Here is a 22,879-nt window from a genome sequence, read left to right as displayed (position 1 = left end):
GACCGCAGCTGCCGCAGTTGCTCTCAAACAACTCGGCAATGCTCTAGCTACTGGGTCTAAGGTCGAGGAAAAATATGCACATGGACGTTGCTTACCACCAAAAGGTTGCGTTAAGACGCTTAAAGCACAACCTTCCCTCTCGTGAACATATAACGTGAACGGCTTGCTGTAATCAGGGGTACCTAACACAGGGGCCGAACACAATGAATCACGTAATTCAGAAAAACTTTTCTGACATTCTTCCGTCCATGGTAAAGGAGTTGGAACATCCTTGCACGTAAGAGCCACCAATGGTTTCGCTAGCAATGAAAAATTAGGAATCCACTGCCTGCAGTACGATGTGATACCTAGAAAGGCACGCACATCTCTTTGGGTTTGTGGCACAGCCATGCGCGCAATCGCTGCAATTCTCTCTGGGGTCAATCTCCTTCCCTCCTTTGACAATAAGTGACCTAGATAGGTTACTTCTTGACAACAATATTGGAGCTTAGAAGGTGACACCTTGTGATTTAACTCACAGAGATGTTGCAGCAACGACACTGTAGCAATTTTGCAAATGTCCTGGGTATCAGCAGCCACCAATAAGTCGTCGACGTATTGGATTAAAGCCGCACCAACCGGCAACCTAAACGCATCTAGTTGACCCTTCAAAGCTTGACTGTAAATCGATGGACTTTCACAGTAGCCCTGAGGAGCGCGTTTGAACCGGAAACTACGTCCACCAAGAGAGAAACCGAAAAGGTCCCTGCTCTCTTCGGCAATCGGGATGCTGAAAAACGCATTTTTCAAATCAATCACCGAAAACCATGAAGCCGTAGCTGGAATCAGAGTCAGTAGCGCCGTAATGTCAGGCACAACAGGGAATTGAGGAACCACAATTTTATTCACCTCCCGTAAATCAATAACAAAACGATAAACAGGCGGTTTGGTAGGATCAGTACGTTTAAGAATGGGCAGTACAGGACTATTGCACACGTTTCCCCGAGTTTCTTCAATAACATCTTTCTCGATCAAATCATAGATGATCGCTAACAAAGCTCGTTCACCATCAAGGGAGATACGATATTGGGGAATACGTGGCAATCGCACATTCGATTTCAACTGAACAACATAAGGGGAGATATCAAGTAGGCCCACGTCGTTTGGACCCGTCGCCCACAAAGATGCAGGAAGAGAATCCAATTCCGGTGGAAGCTTATCGAGGGACAAGTACATGGGAGAGACTACCCTCTCTCCTAACGTAAGCTTTATACCCGCAGGAGAACAATACAAAGTCGCATACAAGCGTTTAAGCAAATCCAGACCCAAAAGATTTTCGCCACAACCAGTAGACAAAATCAATGGAGCTTCGAGCTCACGTGGCCCAATTTTAAGGGGCAAAGGGCGCGAAACTGGATTGCTAACGGGGGCGCCAGAGAATCCAACAGATACATTTGTTAAGCCAGACAAAGGTGCGCCAGGGAGTTTCGAATGCATGATAGAACTTTTCGCTGCACCAGTGTCCAACAGAAAAGGCTCAACGACGCCCGATGTAGCAACTGCGACGTAAGGCCCTCTCTGATCAACCGGAACTGATACCACTCCCTCTCCTTGTCTTTGGCTGTCCTAGTAATTACTATCGTCAGTTCCCTGATCGACGTAATAATCGTCTACATTGTACTGCGCAGATCGTCCTTGCGATGATCCACGTTGGTCGAAACAATTATTAGAATTTGACGAGTTATCAGAACGGTCGTTCTGAGCACCACGACCTCTACCACGTGATGCGTGCTGTGCACCACCACGACCTCCTCTAGACGAATTACCACCACTACGGTCATTTAAAGCAGGACAATTGAATTTAATGTGTCCCTCCTGTCTACAATAAGCACATTGGTTGTACCCCAACGAAGATCTCTGAAAAGATGAATCATTACGCGGCTGCGATCGATTTGATTGCGACTGCGATCTATTCTGCTGAGGCGCATTCTGATTAGAACGCGGCGGATATGCTTGTTGTAACAACACTTTAGTTTTCAGCTCTTTCGTCTTTTTATCGGCACGGTCATTTTCCTCTTTTTCTCTATTTTCGTAATATTGTGCCGTAGCCAATATCTGAGCTGAGGTAGAAACGGCCCACGCACTTTCTGAATTCTTCAATTTATTGCACAAGTCGGGCAATAAGTTCGATACAAATTTATCCACAAACAACCTCTGTCCACCCTCAGTACCCATATCCTGCCCACTATGATCGACGAATGTTTCCTCGAACCTCGTAAAGAAGTCTGAAACACTCTCATCTTTCTTCTGCTTACAGGCTGACAACTTGTCCCAATTTACCCTCATAGCTGGCATAAGCGTTTTCATTAATGTAATGATTCGCTGGGGAAGAAGTTCAATCAACTGATCGGGTTTAGTAGCAGCCACTTGTCCAGCGTCTGCCGCTGTAATGGCAGCCCAATCACCACCTAATTCATTCGCGTGATCTTGGTGACGAATCTTGGCCCATACCGGTTGCGGTACGACATTGCCAAACAACATGTCGATATCGGCCAGATTCATTATCGTAGCGTCTACGAGCTGCGATAATTCTTTGTAATACCCCGCAGGATTTTTGCGAGGATCAGGCAAAGTTTGTTTCACCTGAAGCACTTCCGATCGTTTCCAAGGGAGGTGTATCCACACTCTCTGGAAATGTGCTGGTATTGGAGCATTAGCATTAGTATTATCAGCGGGTACCCAAACTGGCGGAACTTCTCGCATAGGATATTGGCCAGACCCATCTCGTTGTTCAATGTCCTCAACGAACAATGCATGAGGAATAGGAGCGGGACGAAGAGATAGCAACCGTTCAATAGCACGTCGGACATTAGTGTCGACTATCAGTCCAGTTGCGAACTGAAGCCGGAGTTCAGACAGGGCGGTCAGCACCTCGTCAGGCGCAACAGCCGCTATCTGATCATGTAAGAACTTGCACATTTCATCAAACACATATCTCTGAGTAGGTATGTTGAATTGATCAAACGTTTCGAGGACAACACGAGGTGGATTTCTAACAGGGTTTATCATCCAACCCATCGCCATATTGTATAGCGCAACACGTTCTCTATTACCAGGAAGCTGGCTACGTCTCTGTGGACCATCAGAACCAGCAGACCCAAAAACAGGTCCGAGCGACTGAAAGAAGTTTGTCGCAAGAGGAGAATCACGATTACGAGTAGAGGGAGAAGAGTAAGACACAGGACTAACAAGAGAAGGAGTAGAGACGTTAGCAGCAACAGGGGTTAACAACACAGGAGCAGTAGCGTGAGCAGTAGCGGGAACAGGAGTATGTGGAAGCGGAGGAGCAGTAGGAATAGAAACAGGCACAGGAGCAGGAACAGTCGGAAGAGCGGGTGCAGGTTGAGGAACTGGTGGAACAGGTACGGCAGGGACCACAGGAGCTGCGGTACCCTGTACGTACGGAGGTGGCGACTTCATAAGATAGGACATTAAAGAATCCTCAACTGCCTCTTCCTTCTTATCCGACTCCGTAGACAAAACAGGATAGCATTTGTCTATGGACATACGCTGTAATCTCTCAAACACTTCCTTATCCTTATCCTCCTTATCACGCTGAAACTGCTCAGCTTTCTTCACTATAGTAGCAACAGTATCTCGCTGACTACGTTTATTTTGTCTGATCTCTTTCTGTCGGGCTTCTTTGCGCCAGAACCGAAAGGCATCAAACATGGCCGGCCTAGATTTACGTTCGAACAACTTTATTTCCAAATTATCCAAGATCGACGCTTCGAAGCTACCGTGAGGTGGCCAACGAAGATCGCCGTCTTTCTTTGTATATTTGATCCAATAATCGTTAAAAGCAATCGGGCCTAGCCCATGTTTGCTATATAGGTCATAAGTAGGAGTTCCAACCGGAGGTATCGGACACGAGTCCTCCAGCAGGGAATCCGCACCACAAGGTCTAAAGCAACTGAACAAAGTACTGCGACCAGGCATCTTGCACACTAGCCGAGTTTCACAAACTTCAAGGGTTACGGGATTTACCAAGTCCCAGCAAGAACAAAACCCTCGGTCTTTGGCGGCTGCAGTCGTCAAACAAATACAACAACAACAAAGTACGCTAGCAAAGTGTCACCGACAAAAACACTCACACAGCGTGTACAACAAAGACACCCGCTAAAGTGTCTACAACAAAAACACTCGCTAAAGTGTTTACAACAAAGAACTCTGGGAGCGACCCACAAATACTTAACTCAAAGATCAATGGCGTCCTCAGGAAGGCCCGTCTATCGTCTCGCTATACCAAGGTCTACGCCAGGCGCCAAAACAGGTCTACAGTCAGGGTAGCAGTCCGTCGCAGCCGTTAGGAGGCGGGAATCTTCGCGGGAAAAGTCTTCGGGCCACTTATTTCGACAACAGGATCGATGAAGCGGGGTGCACCTTCCCTCGGAGATTTCACACGAAGTTCCTCACGATCGTCAGGCTTGGACCGGTACCACTGATGCAGCCCCACGTTGGGCGCCAACTGAAGGACTGGGTTCTTTGGACCCAGCGGTGCCAGGGCACAACACCTGAAACCTTCGTGGGTAACCTGCTCCGGCGTACAAGTCACAGAGACACGGGACACTTCCTTCGGCGTCAAAGAGTCAAGGTTTATTTACTGCAGGGAACACAGAAGTCACAAGAAGTACATCGAGTGTAGTTCGGGGAGACTGCTTCAAATTGTATTTGTGGATCGCTCCTTTTATACAGTTCCTACCCATAGAATAACATGATATACAATAGTTTACAACCTGGTTCCCACAAGTCGCTCTCAGAGGGGTCGCTTAGATCACTTTGAAACACACAAGATCCGGAACATAAGTGCGGAAACATTTGGCGGTTCCCAACTGTAAAAACCCATCTTCCCACCATTAGCAAATTCCAATCAGCAGTAAAGTAGATCGAAACAGGAACGAAGACAGGTGCAGAGGAAGACGGAAACAGTGGGGAGATCGGAAAGGGTGTAAAAGGGGAGTGTCGAGAAGCACGAGATACAGGCATCAAAGGGACGTGCCTAATGAGATGCACGGCTGAGACAATAAGCCCGTGCGGCAAGATGAGCCTCGAGCGGCGCCATCTGCCTTACAGTAGCATCCCCCTCGTCATAAAGACACTTTCAAAGAACATGTGTCTTCCGCAAATATCTTGGGAGTCCCAGGGTCGCGAAGCGGACAGCGTCCGTTCGCTGGCTACTTGAGGGCAAGAGACAAAATGGATGCCGTATCTAAGATGGAACCCGTGGGTACAGATGACAAACCCACATAACAAACGAACGGTTTAAGTTAGCACAGCGAAACTGCGCACACTTGCTAAACTCGTCATTTGCGGTTCATAGATACTAGACTCGACCATATTCGTGTGAGTCGAAAACACCACTTACAATTGTCACGGAACCTCAACTGCTGGTCCAACCGTTGATCTTATCACACCTTGATTATGCTAACGCCCTTTATTTGGGAACCCCACACCTCACCACTCAAAAATTGCAGATAGTGCAAAACTGCACAGCACCTTTGCTCATGAATACCACCAAACGCCTTTCAGCTAAGCCTGGGCTCGCCTCGCTCCACTGGCTACTTATCCAGGAGAGAAACCAGTTTAAGGCTCTGTGTATTACACATAAAGCACTTTCAGGCAAGGGTCCCCCAATTATTAGTTCCATCATTCAACCCTATTGCTCAAATAGGTATCTGAGATCAGATAATAAACTATTGGCGGTAGTCCCAAAAATAAGAAAAAAACAAAGTGGAGGGCATCTCTTCTCCTATAATGCCGCTCAGTTGGGGAACCTCCTTCCCCTGCATATCCACCTTGAGCCAAATTATCTGACTTTTCGAAAACAATTAAAAACCTTTCTGTTTCCCTAAAAAACTGTCCAGATCTGAAGTTGCACTGCTGTTAGTGCTGGGATGCCCTAGGGTAGCCATGCACTTTAGAAATGCCTTTTCATTAATTCATTCCTTCAATTGCACAATGTGGAACCAGCAAACCTGGAATAAATCTCGGTTTCCCCACTTGACCACATTGTTTGATCATCTGCAATTGTTTTATTTCAATTTCCTTCCTTTTTCTTCATTATCACATATAAGAGGGCTTCAAAATACATGGCTTCAGGATATGCACTGTACAAAAACGTTTCCTGAGTTGAATTTATTAAAATATCATATTGTTCATGTATAATAGCAACCTAGGCTAACCAAAGGGTGCACATAGCAACTGACTTGCCTCTTAGCTCATTATTGGCATTGTTGTCCGGGTGGGATGGGAATCATAAATTTTAGGTAAGAAGGGCCGCATGATGCCCACCCAGGCCATACTTTGAGCATCACTGTCCTAAACCAATGAAGTATGTGAAAGTGCATGGCATATTTTTGGTTATTACCGAACTCTAGAGTACAGCACCATATTCCCAGAATCCTCCTTTGTTATGTTACTCCAAACGTTTATACGAGAGTGGTGTCACAGCCCATAACGTATCCTGACATTGTCCATTCTTCACCTACAGCTCTGATCTGGAATAGCCTACCTTTGGAACTCAAAGCTGCTCACTCGCTATCTATTTTCAGAAAGGCCTTGAAAACCTGCCTCTTTTCTCAGGATTAGGAGAACCTGAGTATCTGCAAGGACTACCATTTTTGTAGCTGTACCCGTGCTTTCTAGCGCCAAAATGCCCCAGGGCACAAGTTTGCGCTTTATAAATCTCTCATTCATTCATTCATTCATTCGTTCGGCTCACTTCAGCTCGACATTAAATAACACAAACGTTAGAGGGTAGGATTCTGTGAGTTCATAAAATTAGTTCTTCAGAAGAATGTACATTGATAATTATGGTGGGAGATTTCAACGCAAAAATCTCTAATTGTTCCTCTTTGGCTCTTGGTAATTGGGAGTTGGAAGATGTATGGACCATCCCTGAAACAACTTTGCCCGGTCATATTAGATCAAATAGGCGAGGCTTGAGTTTTTTGGATTGTCTGAGAACTAATGTTCTTGTTATTTTCAATCTAAGATTTAGAGAGGACTCCCCAGCTTCCCTTACTTTTCATTACCCCGGGGGCAGTCACTAATTGATTACATTGTGGTATCTTATCAATTCTTTTGGATCATGTACACAGTAGAAGGTACTGAGGACAAATTTGAGTGACCTCACCATTTTATCAGTGGACATCAATTTGGAACTCAAGATGCTTGAGCTCTGGAAACCTAGAGAGGATAATATTGTGCATAATAAAACAAATGGGCGTACCTTTCAGTCTAATAAAAATTTGACATGCTTGGGGATGGGGGCTTGTTAAAAATGGAAGCTCTGGTCCCATTCAGGAACATCCCATTGTTTGGTTTGAGAAGCATTTGGCTTTATTGATATCATGTGTAAGTAAGAAACAAGCTAATGTGACCCTCCAGGATTTCGGGATTTGGAAAAAAATCGCGAAATCAGCAGTTTTGTAAAAATGTCGCGATTTCTAGAAAACTGGGCGCAAATTTCAATATCCTGGGAGGTCTGCTTAGATTTGCTTGCGGGACAGCTGTATTCCGACCAGATTTTAAAGCTAATTTTTAGCCTCATTAACTCCCTGATTAGTTTAGACAGCGAAAGTGCAATTATTGAAAAACTGGAGCCGGAGGCGTGGAAGCTAGATTATTTTTAGTCACACATGTGTTAGGCTAGTGGCGCAGCGGCCTTGAAGAGAGCATGTAAGAATGAGATTGAAGGCAGCCGAATGTAGAGAAGTAGAGGACCTAAAAAGGATTAAACTAAGAGAGGTTGCACATTCCGGTGACTCATGTTAATATTGGGCTCTAACAGCTGAATACTGTGACGGTAGAATTAACGCTGAAGCCATTTTAATACCTGATGCTGAATGAATCCAATATATCTCAATTATTTGCATTAAATTCTAGGGCTGGGTTTAATTTGGAGTCAATCAGCGAGTCTCCCTTGGGTAATGTTTATAGCCCCCCTTTTTGTAAGGAGAAAGAGAGCTTCATTAAAGGAGCAAGGTATTCTCGTGCGAGGGGCCCGTATGATGTACATTATTGAACAAGATAGCTTCGCATGGGCTCTTTTTCTCTATCTGGTGTTTCATTACTGCTATGCACACAGGACTATTCCGTTCTCATGGAAAGTAAGTATAGTGGTACCATTCTATTAAAAGGGTCCTAGATTCTCTCCTGCCAGTTTCCGGCAGATCGCATTATTAGATGCTATCGGAAAACTGTTTGGCTAAGAGTTTACTTTTTTACCTTTAGGACTGGGCCTTTGGTGATGATCTTGTACCCGCAGAGCGAGTGGGTTTTCCTAAGCATAGTCGTACCTTAGATACCATCGCTGCCCTGCAAACGTTGATTGAAAAATATCTAATAGGCAAAGATATGGCCTTGTATGCTGCCTTTATAGATTTCTCCACAGTGTTCAACCGGGTTGACCGAGGGACGCTCTGGAAGAAATTGTCTGCAATGAGGATTCCTGTGCATCTCCTTTTTTCTCTTTATATCAGTGGATTGCCTAGTAGGGTGGTGCACTGTAAAGGAGACACATGAAGTTAGGAACAATAAAGTTGGGCTGACGCAATCCTGTTCGATTTAACCTTAACGAGCTAGGCGATTATGCAGACAAATATTTAAAACTAGCAGCCCATCCCGACGTTGTCCGGGAGCAATTAGGCTTCAGGGACCCCGCCCGCCCCGAGGTTGTCCGTGGGTCCCCCGGCGCCTTCCTCCATATATTGCAGTATTATACCTCTATGTTTACTTTGTACGCTTTTGTAACCTGCACACGTCACTTTTTCCTCCTATACCTCTATGATTACTTTCTACGCTTTTGTAACCTGCACACGTAACTTTTTCCTCCTGTAATGCACCGTTTGGCTCACTTTTGTAATGCTCCGTTTGCTTCCTCTTGCTCACGATTGTCATTTTTGCTTCATTTTTCCGCCGCTCACCGTTCCTAACTAAATAAATAAATAACCTACCACAGCCGCCACTCACCGCTCCTCCCCGCCTGTCCGCCGCTCCTCACCGCCTGTCCGCCGCTCCTCACCGCCTGTCCGCCGCTCCTCACCGCCTGTCTGCCGCTCCTCACCGCCTGCACGCTGCTCCTCCCCGCGCCATGTCCGCCGGTCCTCCTCGCGCTCCTGGATGCCGCTCCTTCCCCGCCATCCTCACGTCAGCATGCACGCTTCTTCCAAGGGACTACTTTTTTTCGGTACATTTTTTAAATAACGTATATTTATTACGTTTATATAGCCTATGTCCATCTGCACACCCTGACGATTACAACGATGTATCGGGTGTGTGGATTGCCGCTGTGGTTCCCGAGTTTACCCGCCCCAAAGGTTCAAATTCTTCCTTTATAACAGTAGTATAGATATATACATCTCTCCAAAAGTAAAATCATGGTTTTTAGGTCCCGGGGATGCAGTGTTAGGAAAAATATGCCCTGATGTTTGGGGGAAAATAAGCTAGATTCAATGAAGCTGTACCAGTAATTATGTAGAATTTTTTCAAGCAAGTCCTCTAGCAATAATCACATTGGACAGTGCAGAAGTAAGGCAATATCTCAGGCCTCTGCAATTGACAGGCTAAATAAATGCTGTGGGCAAAGACATTTTGCACATGTTTTATCGGTTTACAAAATTAAAATTCTGCCTTCACTGAGTTACGCTTGCGAATCAGTGGATGAACAGCACTAGGATTTTTTTGAGAAGGTAGAAGCGCGCATTTGGCACCAAATCTGTAACCTGAATCGTGCAGCCACTCCAGCGACCCTTCGGCTCAAATTCGGGCTCCTTTCGACCTATCTGTTTACCATGGCAGTACTGCCTTACTGAATAGTGATGTGAATTCTATACGGGCTGAGCTAAAATCTTTTCTTGCCTGAATGAAAAAAACATTGTCTTTAGAAATTATGAGAAAGCCTTAGACTTGTTTGAAATTAGGCAAAGTGGAGCATACCCTCTTCCAAAGCAGGTCTTGAGCACTCTAATACATGAAGTCAGTCAGAAAAGAGATACTGTACTGTGTTTAAGGCATTTTAGGAAAGACACAATAGTGGAGAGTAGTATGTGTCAACAACCTCACCCTTATGTCGCATGGAATCTTTCCCATGGAGTGCGTAGAACTATCCTGTTACTAAGGCTGAATTTGCTCCCCTTGCGAATTATAAGAGGAGCATGTGCGGGATTAGCCAGGGATGATAGACTTTGCGACCTGTTTGGAAACAGGGTACAGGATTTAAATCATGTGTTATTTGTCTGTCCCCCACTATCCCTATTACGATGTTGATTTTTAAGACCAGTGTTCCTAAAGTATAACATCACTGTGGCGGTGGAGGCCCTTAATTATCTTTTGGCCACTCCCTATGAATCAGCATGTTTGAAAAATGTTAGCTTTTTAAAACAATTTAAAAATATTTTTAGAGACGGTATTACATAGTGTTTAGCTCTGGTATGTTCAATATTTGCACATTATAAGTAGAATCTCAGGGCATCATGAATTGTACTGTGGAGCTATAAGAGTATTTAAATGGTTTAAAGCCGCCACTTGCAGTGACCTTGCACTGTACTGTAATTGTTTTGCGCAATTGTCCCCCATGTACGTTATCTGGCACACTTGCACTTTATACGAATTTTACTATATGTGGAGTATGTTTTATTTTTGATTATTGCTGCTATGAATTTTGCACTGTATAATGAGATTTCTAATTGTTTGGTTCCAGAACGGATTTAACTTCGCTTTTATGAACTGTATGATTTCTTGTTTTGGAGCTTGCTCTGTATATCTTATGTGGAACTCCTTCCAAATCATAATAAAATTTGAAATTGAATAGTAAATAGTGAATGTCTCCAGAGTTCATCCTCAGTTTGAAGTGTCATCATAAATGTCAAAAACCCTGCAAACATCACCAGAGAGATGTTTTTGCAAGGTAATCGTCATTCCCTCAGCCCCACTGGCCTTTATGAATGCTATAGGCATATGAAGACCCTCTACTCATAATATTGATCTGTTCCTACCCTTAAACATTGTTGATAAGATTTGTGTTACTCTTCACCTTCCGATACTTCTTATTCAAACTGCTTAGGAAGTCATTTGGCGATTTCTAACTCCAATGGACTTTTTTTGTTGCTTTTTGGAGCATTTGGTTTATATTTAAACAACTTCAACACAAATGATTTGAAGGATTATTATCCAACCCAGAACTGATTTTCTTGACTTTCCCTTTAGAATTTTCTATCACATCATATTTTGTGGCTTTTAGTATTTTAACAGTACCCTTATTTGTACTACATTGGTTTGTACAGTATCTGCTTTATTTTGTAAGTGGTGTAGCCCAATATTTTGACTCCTCCACAAACGGTTCTTAAGAGTTACTCTTAACCTTACCTGCTGACCTTCGCAGTATCACGTTTGTTTCCCAATTTTTGTTCCTCGCCACCTTTTGAGCCTGTTGACGCTGAGCTGCTCATTTTAGCCTTAATCTTGCTGAGCTAACGCCAAAGGACTTCCTCTCCATTCCATTACGAACTTTGTTCACAAATATAGATGTTTTTCCACTCCTGTTTAAACTATTTCGTCTTCTTCTGTTTGTTCATAATTTGTTCAGAGAGACAAATTGTATTTCTGCTCTCAGACCACGTAAAGTAAAATAGTACGGAGGAAGAGCACGCTATCTAATACAAAGATTCCTATTGTGGTAGAGTGCAGTGCAACACATGCCCATCATCATGTCCAAAGATGGGGGGAGGGTAGAATACGCGAATGGGAGTTTGGGGAGGTTTGTTATACACAAAGGATTTTTAGAAGGGTAGACAGCACATCTATGGGCTTGTGGTGGCCATCTATGGAGCCAGAAAGTGGACTGCAGTTTCTACTGCGGACACTCTATGAAGAGCGGAGAGTCGGGTATACTGTTGCTGCTCAATGAGAGAGAGCAAGGCGAACCAAAGGGCCAGGCGCAACAAAAGGGCTGAAAGGTGGCAACCCAACAGGGTCTCAGTCTATGCAAACAGGCTGTGCGTGAAAGAAGGTATGGGGATTCACTCAAAGGGAGAGGGAGGGCAGGTCGGAGGGAAGGCGGGAGGGGAGCTTACTCGAAGGCAGGAGAGTATAGATTTTTTATTACTATCTTGTTATATACGGCTGTGGCCCACAAAAGTATTATAAATAGAATTAGTGTTTTTTTCTCCCAATATCTTGTATTAAATATACTTCTTTGTGCTTCCCAAACAGAATTAAGCTTAATCTCGATGATGGTTTGATAGATATGTTCTCACTAGAACAGCAAAGTGGTATGATCTCATTTCAGAACTTCTGTTACCCTTGCTGAAAAAGTAATGTAGCCTGGCATATCTACAAACAAAACAGGACTGAAAGTTGCGCCTCCTACTGCGTATTTCACTTCTAACGTTTATTGTCTGGAGCACAATAAACTGGTTGTAGAAGAAAAACGTATACATGAGGTATGGAGTTTTTCAAGCTTATGAATGATCCCTATTATTTTGTATAATATCAATGACTTATATTCCTAAGTAAGACATGTTGATATTTAGCAGATATGACACAGTTGTATAACATTAATATTCTGGTCACTATCCAACATGAAGTGCTTCATTGCTGTATGGTGGCAGGTCATTTAGTCTTCCCGAATGTTATAAGCTGCCGTCTGATACAGCCGACACATATTTTGTCACAAGGAATTTTCAAAGGCTAGTGATTTTTTAGGTGAAGCTTATTCAGAATGTTGTCTCTCATAATTGGGTTGTGCGTAGTGTCTATTTCTGATCAATGATAGTAATATGTACTAAGAATCTGTGTGTAGTAGGTAAGAGTGAGTACAAGAATCTAAACATTGCCAGCAGTTAGTATTGGTTATAATTTGCTCATAAGTGAATAGTAGGTTTGAATTGTTGATGAAAATTTATAAGGCAGGAGAAACACAGCTTTACAAATTCTCAGTAGGAGGTAGAATTGTGTATTTCCAGATATAGAAAGATCTCTTAAATGATTCCTGAATTCTTCAGTGTCATAAGCTCTTGGTCCCATTTAATCCCATGTCTGCAGTTGAAAACCTCAATTGTGAATTCTTTGCCAAGACTCTGAAGGCTAACAAGAGAATATATTTATGGTCCTTATCACTTTATGCTGCATTTATGACCCTCATATTTAATACTCACTACCAGTTTTCTATATCAACAATGTATTAGTTACATTTATTCAGATAGGTGTTCATTTGAAAGAAAATCTCTCTGGAATGTCAGAAGAGAACCTTTCATTTACTGTTCTAAGTAAATTGATAACTACATCAAAATGCTGATCACTGACTCCTGTCTTACCAGCTACATCAGTGATTCCTGGATCTGAAATACCTGTCTTCCTCCAGAATCTTACTTGGTAAGCTTAAGGGGTCTTCTGAAGGAGAATTGAATTCTTCAGTGATTATGGCAAAGAGCCTATTTTTCCTACTTCCTATCTCTCTACCCCAGCTAAAGATGAACTCAATCTTTTATTGTGGTTGATAACTTTATTCTATCAGCTGAAATGCTTTCAAGTTTTAGGATTAGCATGTTGTTGCTGCTGCAACTGTAAAAATGAAGGTGTGTAAACCAGTTTTTGTGCAGACGCACATTGTTCATGATATGGCCTCTGAAACACAGCCTACTTTTAATTAATGGTTCACACAATGTAACAGATTATTCCCTTAGCAAGGCCTTCTGTAAACTCTAAAGAAACATAAACAAGGAAAGGCATCGGCCCTCAACATAATTCCTTCAGAGGTCTAAGCTCTGGAACATCAGTTGTGGGATAGAGGGTTGTTATTTAATATTATAAATACAGGAGAACAACTTCCAATATCATGGGTTTGGTTTAGAAATAATCCTGCATTTCCAAAATGGCAGCCACAGGAATTTAGGGAATAATCAACACATTTGCATTCTAAATGTAGAAGGGAACATATATTGAAAGTGCTGTAGAATGATCTGAAGTATAAGAGTGCTGATAATGCAATTGTATTTTATCTCCAAGCACATGTAAGCAAACATACTAGTACCGTAGACAAGGCCTTTAGATTAAGAGCCTGATTTAGTGTTGGAAGTAAAGAAAAATCCTTTGATTTTTGACAGAAGTGTTACATTCGGAAGGGGAATCCACCACCGAAATTTAAATTACACATTGTATGAGATTGTGAAAGGGATTCAGAAGCTCTATTTAACGTTTTAGAAATTAGAGGATTGTGTCATATCTATGAAGGTGCTTGTAATGCTTTTGCCAGTTTTGAAAGGAATGAACAGATCACAGTTTCCATGTGTCAGATAGGCAAATCTGAGCTGCATGCAAATCTGTGATAAATTGATGCTGCATTATATCCTTCATTACCTGCATAAGATGAATTCCAACATTTATGCCTACTGGTCTAGATGTTTAAATGAGAACATGTCCAAAGCTGATTTAGTACTGCCGGGAGGTCTTTTGCTAACGTTCTTGCTCCAACCACAGGATAGAGCGAAGTCCACTCATTACACCATTCAGTACAGTTCAAATGTAGGTGAAGGGAATCGTATGTTAATAGCTATGTTGAGTGTTCTTTCTGTTGACATAAGAATTTTGTAAGTCTTCTTTTCCACTGGTATATACAGTATGGTGTAATAATACAATTAGGATCTGGAAAAATATTTTTATAAGCATTAAGGAGCGTGGGGGGCATGAAATTTGGTAAGAGATGGGCAGTTCTATTTATTGGGAGACAGAGTTGGAGTGACAGCGAATTAGTTTGATGGTTTTATGACTTATGAGGAAGTGCAATGTAAATTAAAGTAAGAGGTGTCGATTTGTCTTTATTGGTCTATTTCCATTTTAGTACAACGTCTGAAAGCCAGGGGAATGGATTTCCATCATACTCTTAAAAGAACAATGTGCTTATGTGTTTTATCATCTATCTTCTTCTTTAAAAGGTTTACCAGTGTGTGTATCCAGTGCGTACTGAATGCAGGCTGTGGCTATCAATAGTGCAGTAGATGCAGTGGTGCTTGTGCCTCTGTGTGTAAGGGGCCCTATAAGCCCCAATTGGTATATGTTTTCAATATCGAACTATGGGATGCGGCGATCAAGTTCCTTGCCTACATTAGGGCTGATGGTGACCTTGCTACACTTACAAATGAATGGGCAATATGTAAACATCCTAACTACTTAACATATAAAGCAAAGCCTGAGAAAGGTGGGTGAGAAACTCATTTTTACTTTCATTTTCTTTTAGGTTTTCCTAAAAGTATTTCAACTCGAGGAAAGTTAATTGAATACCTAACGGTAGTGATATTCACAGCTTCAGCACAACATGCAGCGGTGAATTTTGGACAGGTAATATGCATCAATGAAACTGTTACTTGCCTGCATGATTCCTGAAATGCGTGTAACAGCAATGAAAATAATTACTGTATCTAATGTTAGTCTCACCTCGGTATGTGCAGTCCTAAATAGGAAGCAAAAATAGGGTAACACATTAACTATCAATACTGTATTGTCCGTCCTGTAGCATTTAGAAAATACCTGAATCAGTCAACAATTGATATCAGTTTATGTGACAATCTGCAGTTCCATTATTAGGACTCTGCAGTTTATAAACACTATCACTGTACATTGCCGTGTACTCCATACACCCCCCATACCTTATCCCTGTAAACCTTCATCGACATATTCATCAACACCTACTCCCTGCACATCCTAAACAACCACTTTCACCCTATATCCTACACCCAACATCACCTACACCTTACCGACTGAGCAAAATTAACTGTACCTACTGTTACAGGACAGAACAAAATGAGGGGCAGTAGTCAAGTTCATATGAGACAGCTAAACTAGCACTTGACTGCATTCAACCAATTAGCTACTGTAACCATTTGTTACAGTTCTACACACTCAGGCCAAATGTGTTTGTTCACAATTATACATGACCTTTTAAATGGATATACAACGTTACCACATGTCTTTACCAGCAACACTTTACCGACCTCTACAATCCATGTGTTGTATTTCATCATAAGTCTTAGCCACGCATTTTAAAAGTTGTTACTGATTTTTAAATATGTGTGTGAATATGTCTATATGTAAATATATATACCTTTTTTTCACTAAAAAAACAAAGGTTACATGGACGTTATAGTTAGGTAACAGAATTAAACCATGTAATGAGTGATATAAAATGTGAGGTCATAAATAGTGCATTGCCCAGGTAACTATAACTGCTGCATTTCTGTGGTTTTCTTCATGTAAAATCTGAGCCTACCTATAACGTCCCTGTAACCTTTGTTTTTTTCTGTGAATTTCTAATGTTTTTTAAAATTGTATTTCCTAACTGTAACCTGTAACCTTTGAGAGTGAGTGTGTGTGTGGCTGTATAGGTCTGTGAGTGGATGTATAGGTCTGTGAGTGGTTGTATTGGTGTGTGAGTGGCTGTATCAGTATATGTGTAGCTGTATTGGTGTGTATTTGGGTATGTGAGTACCTGCATTGGTGTACGTTGGGTGTGTGAATGGCTGTAAAAATATATGAGTAGCTGTGTCGGTGTATAGCTGGTGTGGCAGTACCTGCATTGGTGTATGGCTAAGTGTCCGAGTATCTGTATTAGTGTGTGAGTGGGTATATGAGTCAATGTCAGTAGGTATATACATGTGTAAATGGGTGTGTGAGTGACTATGGGATTTTGAGTGGGTGTGCTAGTATCTGTGTGAGTGACCCTGATTGTGAGAGTTAGTGTATGAGTCCCTGCATGGGTGTGTTTTTAAATGAGTATGTGGGTGTGTTAGTAGATGTGTGAGTGTTTGTATGGGTGTACAAATGGGTATATAAATGACTGTATGCATATGTCACAAGTGACAGTGTGTATAGACATGCGAGTAAGTATGTGAAAATCTGTATGGCACTGTAAGTGAGTGTTTGACTATGAATCTCTAGTTTTTTTATGGTATTTCCCAACTATAACATTCATGTAACCTTTGGTTTTTTATTGAATTTCAACATTTTGCTTTAATCTAAAATGTACTATATTTTGATTTATAAGTTTAATTCAGTAATATACATAAATAAATATAACATAACTTGTATAACTATTTACAAATACATAAACACACCCAAAACTGAACTTCTGATTAGCTGCACTAGGACCCTTCCCCTGTACTTGCAGTGCTGCTGTCTTTTTACCAGCGTGACACCAATGAGTACTGGTATCATCGTCATGGTGAGCTCAAGTGTATGTTGCGAAATTTAGGAACACCGACTTGGTTTCTAACCCTCAGTTGCGCAGAATATCCATTGGATGACTTACATGACTTCTTTTTGAGAGATGCAAACTGTATCATTAAAGGCATCATATTCAAGACACTAGGAGAACTGGCTGGCTCGAGTGCGCTTCTATGCATAGGCACACTGTTTTTTGGATGTTAATCGCGGCCGCCCAGCCGCGAGAAGCTGCACCACCCTGTTGATTGCAGGGGTAAGGGGCTTGGAATTTGCAGAGTTCCTAGGAGCAGCGTTTTTGGAATGATTGCTTACTGCTGTTGTCAAGAGAGGCCCATTCAGGGCTGGATACAAACATCATGGCAGCAGGAATATTGAGGCACAAAAATTCAACCGCATTGTATTTCCCCAAATTCATCTGAGGAGGTCCACTTACCTGATTGGCCCATTGGAGGGCAGATTTGACTAAATACATGCAGGTGCGGTTATCTGCAGTGGCGTCTCACCAATATATATTCTACTGGCAGTAGATAGTTATAGATGGGCCTAGTTTTCATAGGAAAAGCATTTTTTGACTTGCCTATAACTTTGGCGTTGTTTGAACAATCTGCTTGAAATGTTCCCCCCAAAAAGTGTCAAAGTAGGTTCTGTGGGTCATGGAAAGTTTGGGGGTGATCCGTACAGTGGGGACTAAGAAATAGGAGCACAAAATAATGTGCGTTTGTAATGTTAATTCCCATAGAAACGCGTTGTTGAACCTACAGCTTGAGCCGCTGGATGGAATTACACCAAATTTGGCAGAAAAGTAGATGTTGTTAGACATATTGTGCTTCTTGTTATTTGGTGCAAATCCATTCAGTACTTTTTGCGAAATTCAAGCCGAAAAGTATAGTGATATCTCTGGCCACGGATATTTCGCAATATTGAGGCCACTATTTTATTGTTGAAGAATGGTTTCCGGGGCTGATCATATCTGTGAAAGCTAACAAAAGGGATCAGGATGGAGGTACTATGATCCCATGTTTGTGAAATGGAAGTATTAGTGACACAAATTATGTGGCCAAAATTGATTTTATTAATCTTGCAATATATTTGCGATGGCCCTCCATGTACCGGCCCGGGGACATCGCGAATATGATGATGTAATCGTGAATATTGGTAAAAATATATACTTGCCTATCACTGTCACGCACTCATGTATGCACTTACAAACTCACTCAGACACTTATACGACCATTCACATACCCACTCACACACTTATACATTCCGTCACAACCCCACTCATATTCTCATGCACCCACTCACATCTCCATTCAGGTACTCATGCACCCACTTACAGACTCACTCGGAGAGTGATGCACCCATGTACAGACCCACTCAGAGACTCACGCAACTACTTAGAGACCCACTCATAGACACATGCGTATAGTATTATACCCACTTAGAGAGTTGTATACCCACCCACAGACCTACATGGGCACTCATGCACCCATTCCAGATTCACTCAAATACTCATGCGCCCACTTACAGACTCACTTCGAGGCTCACGCACCCACTTATAGACTCACTCACATTTATACTCACAGACGCACTGAAACACTCATACACCTACTTGCAAATCCAATCAGATACTCATACACCCACTCACATACCCATACAGTAACTTCCACACTCAGTCACAGACCTTCTCAGAGACTTATAGACTCAGTCACTCACTCATACACTCAAAAACACACCCACCCACTCACAAACTCACTCATATATACACACACCTACTCACTCACCCACTCAAGGCTCATGCATCCACTCACAGACCCACCCAGACACTCTCCCTCCCAGTCACAGACTCACTCAGAGACTTATGCTCACACTCACAGACCAATTGAGAAACTCATACACCCACTCACAGATCCACTCAGACTCTCGTACATCGATTCATAAGCCCATTCAGACAATCACACATCCATACAGCAACTCATACACCCACTCATAGACCTACTCAGAGGCTTATGCACCCAGTTATACAGACTCTTACAGAGACTCATGTACCCACTCACAGTTGTGCTCAGAGACCCACGCTCCCACTGACAAAACCAGTCAGACATTCATGCCCCAGTGATATAACCACTAAGAAATGTATGCACTCTTTCACAGACCCACTCATACACTCGTGTACCCACTTACTGACCCACTCAGACACCCAATATACACTCATAGATCCAGTCAGATAGTTATATACTTACTTACAAAGGCACTCGTGCACCTCCTCGCAGTTTGAGTGAGAGACTTATGCAACCGATCACAGACCCATTACGACACTGATGTACCCACTCATAGATGCAATGAGGCAGTCATGCAGTTAGTTACAGAAGCATTAATAGACTAATGCACTGTCTTACAGATTCACTGAAATACGTATACAGTGAATGAGAGACTTACTGATACAGATATACATACAGTTATAGATGGCACTGGAAACGTTATGCACAGAGTTATAGAGCTATTAAGGGAGTTTTACACGCTATTATATAGTCATTTAGATAGTAATGTGTTTAATCTTGAATGTCGGGGTGACTATTAAATGTCTGCATTTGTTTTGTCATTTGGTTATGTATTTACAGCGATCGCGGCTACTGATTTCATCACGACGCCCGGCGTCACTGCGAATAAGGAAAATCGGTTTAAATGGTTGTTTTATACAAACTCCCTACAAAAAGATGATTTTAAACAGTGCAGTAGGAAACCCCTAGTGTCTAAAATACTGTAAAATGTGTGCATGTATGTATTTTACACCTCTTAAAAAAGTCGCGATCACTGTGGTTACTGAATTCATCGCAACTGTCTGCGGCATCGCAAAAACAGGAAGTAGGTTTCAAACACAGGTTTTTTTTAAGTTACTACAAATTATGGGCCGGGATGCCCGCCACCCCTTCCACCACCAATCCCAATGGGAGGAGACAGACACAGTTTGAACTTTTGGAAGGCAGGGGGGCCTCACGACCTCCCCGGCCGTATTTATTAAAATATGAAACAAAATGTAAAACTTTAAATTAAAAACGTTTCATGTATCATGTACAAATTCAACTTCCGTTACATTTGATGAAGACAGGTATTCAGGCTAACCTTAACAAATCTCTAATACTAAGATTTCCTAACCGGGTCTAACATCATGACATAATGCATTGTTTACGAATTTGTACATCCTAACGTTAGGGGCCAATGGCAAGGTCTTAACCGGTGTCAGGTCCCTATCACCAAATTCCCGCCTTCACGTGTGAGTGGCGCATGCGGAGAGGACTTTACCCTCGTAGCCAACTGTAACTTCCCTTGTCGTGGGGGCCCCCTTTCACTCGACGCCATCTTAAGGTCGTCCGAGTTCCCGTGCGGGGTATCCGTAAGAAGGACAGCGTGGACTCCCCCCCCCCCCCCTTTCCCCGCACTCTCTTCCGCCGGAGCGGATATCCGGCCCCCGGGAAATTCTGGGGAGGGGCATATAGCCGTCTCCCCCTGGGAGGGGCCTATGGATGTCTCCCCCTGGGAGGGGCCTATGGCCGTCGCCCCCTGGGCGACCCATCCGTAATGGGTGCCGCCCCCCGTGGGTGGGGCCAATGGCCGCCTCCCCCCGGGCCCTCCCATCCATAATGGGTGGCGCCCCCCCTAGGGACCTTGAAATCACTGCTCACCGATCATGACCTTACCGCCACAGGCCAGATAGTTGACCGACTATCTGGCCCCCCCACATCTCCTATAGGTCATGTCTCCTCAACCCCACTAGCCAAGCTATCATGTTTCCTATCAATAAGTCATTCCCCACCCTGGATAGGTGTACCCCATCATCAGAATAACAGTGATCACCCTAGATGCACCCATGAGATATGCTTTGAAGATGAGCAGAGCAAAACAATTTCTCCATTTTATTGTTGACCCTCTTTACCGAATTGTTGTGGACAAACCACCCCGCCATACCCTCCTCGGAATCATGTGAGACCAAGCTATTGTACATCCCGGGAGCCTTTTTGCTAACCAGCTAACTGCAGAAAGTATGTGCTCAACTAAAGCTCGTCTGCCCAGTCTTACCCAGTCATTGCCCCCAATGTGCACTATGACTACAGATGGCGGTGACCTGTGCCGCCCTAGTAATTCTTCCACAAAACTTTTCAGTCGGTCAATACACAGGCCGCCCTTCCCATGGAAGGACACCCTGAACCCATATTCCTCAGATGTGTGGATCGCATCACCTGTCTTGAATATGTCCCCGGCACGCCTCACGTATGAGTGGCCCACGACCCAGACCACACGTCTTCCATTCCTTGTTCCTGAAGTGGTTGTTAGCTGATACTGGGCCGGTCCCAATTTCCGCCCTGCGTCACAGGCTCGTGAAACTGTAATCCAAACAAAAGACAACAAGCGTGAGTGCACTTCATCAGTAACTTACAACATGTGCAGTCGCACGTACCTCTTGAAACAATTCGAAGACCAGCGGCCTAACTGCTTAACATTGTCTGCCTGCAGACCTTGAGCCGTAGCTTCTGTAGCGGCCCCTATCCTGAATGAATGGGTCCCAAAATCACTCGGGTTCAAGCCCGCCGCTGCAATCGTGATTGCCAGCACCCTCTGAAACTGAAACTTTGTCAACGGGGTTCCATCCGTATGTCGCAGCAAGGCCCCCCCCCCACGTTGTCAACCTTTGTTTTAGGTAGGCCTCAACAAGCCTCACTGGACAACCAGGAGCGCGCCGCAACACAACGCTATTCCCCTGGGCCTCCTGGTCCGTCTTTGACCTGGCTATCGTGATCAGCAGAGAATCCCCCCTTACTTGGATGTGATCCCTGCGCAGACCCCCTTCCGTATCTCTTTTGTTGGCAGCCACTAATTCGCTCACCCGCAGGGCCCCATAGAACGCCAATGCGAACGCTGCCCGGAATAGTATAACCTCGCTAGGTGAGGAGCATGTCTCCTCTAGTTTAGCCAGCCAGGAGGTCAACTTGTCAAATCCTATTGGGTGCCTGTTATCCTTTCTGCACCCTTCTAAGCGCCGCCAGCCGCGCAGAGCCTTCCTGACTAGAAAGGAGTCCGTCGGGTCCCTGATCCCATGGAGCTGAGCCATAAATGATATGGCGGCCTTATACCGACTTGCGGTTGCCGCCAACCGGCCTTCCTCATGAAATGCCACTAAACATTGGATAAAGGACTCCTCTTGACCCCATCTATGCTCCCCTGCGGGGCCCAAAAAGGCGTAGTACGAGCAGAACGCCCCTTCATAAGCTTTCCTTGTCCTGGGCGCTAAAACTGGCTGCCACGAGGTTTTGTAGTCCGGGGCGCCGATTTGCCATAGTGCTTCGGGAAATGGCGCTGCCACTAGCTCCGCTGAGGGTAAACAATCCCTGAAAGCCTGCATTTTGAAACGAGAGAGCGCACCAGCTGCATTATTCAGTACACCCGGCACATGTTTTGCCCTGAATTGTACGTTTAATCTCAAGCATTTCAACACAATTTCCTTCAACAATCGCAATATCCATTTGCAGCGTGCTGCCTGCTGATTAATGCACTCAACCACAGTCATGTTATCGGACCAAAATACCACCGAGCGGTCTCTGAACTCCTCCGGCCATGCGGACAGAGCCAC

General features: G+C 43.6%; 1 protein-coding gene across 3 annotated transcripts in view; it reads left to right on the top strand.

Annotated features, from left to right (window-relative positions):
- Window positions 1-22,879, top strand: part of LOC147711650 (polyunsaturated fatty acid 5-lipoxygenase-like) — an 836,408-nt gene that overhangs the window by 745,348 nt on the left and 68,181 nt on the right. For all 3 annotated transcript variants that reach the window (XR_015295955.1, XR_015295954.1, XM_086922316.1), the window contains exon 12: window positions 15,275-15,375. Coding sequence is in view for 1 of the 3 variants with exons in the window: in XM_086922316.1 (XP_086778442.1) it covers window positions 15,275-15,375 (101 nt within the window). In the remaining 2 variants the exon portion in view is untranslated. The remainder of the gene's footprint in view (window positions 1-15,274; window positions 15,376-22,879) is intronic.

This window comes from Lissotriton vulgaris, chromosome 5 (genome assembly GCF_964263255.1).
Source record: "Lissotriton vulgaris chromosome 5, aLisVul1.2, whole genome shotgun sequence".
Taxonomy (NCBI): domain Eukaryota; kingdom Metazoa; phylum Chordata; class Amphibia; order Caudata; family Salamandridae; genus Lissotriton; species Lissotriton vulgaris.
Note: the sequence above shows the minus strand (reverse complement) of the source record. Positions and strands in the feature narration are given on the sequence as shown.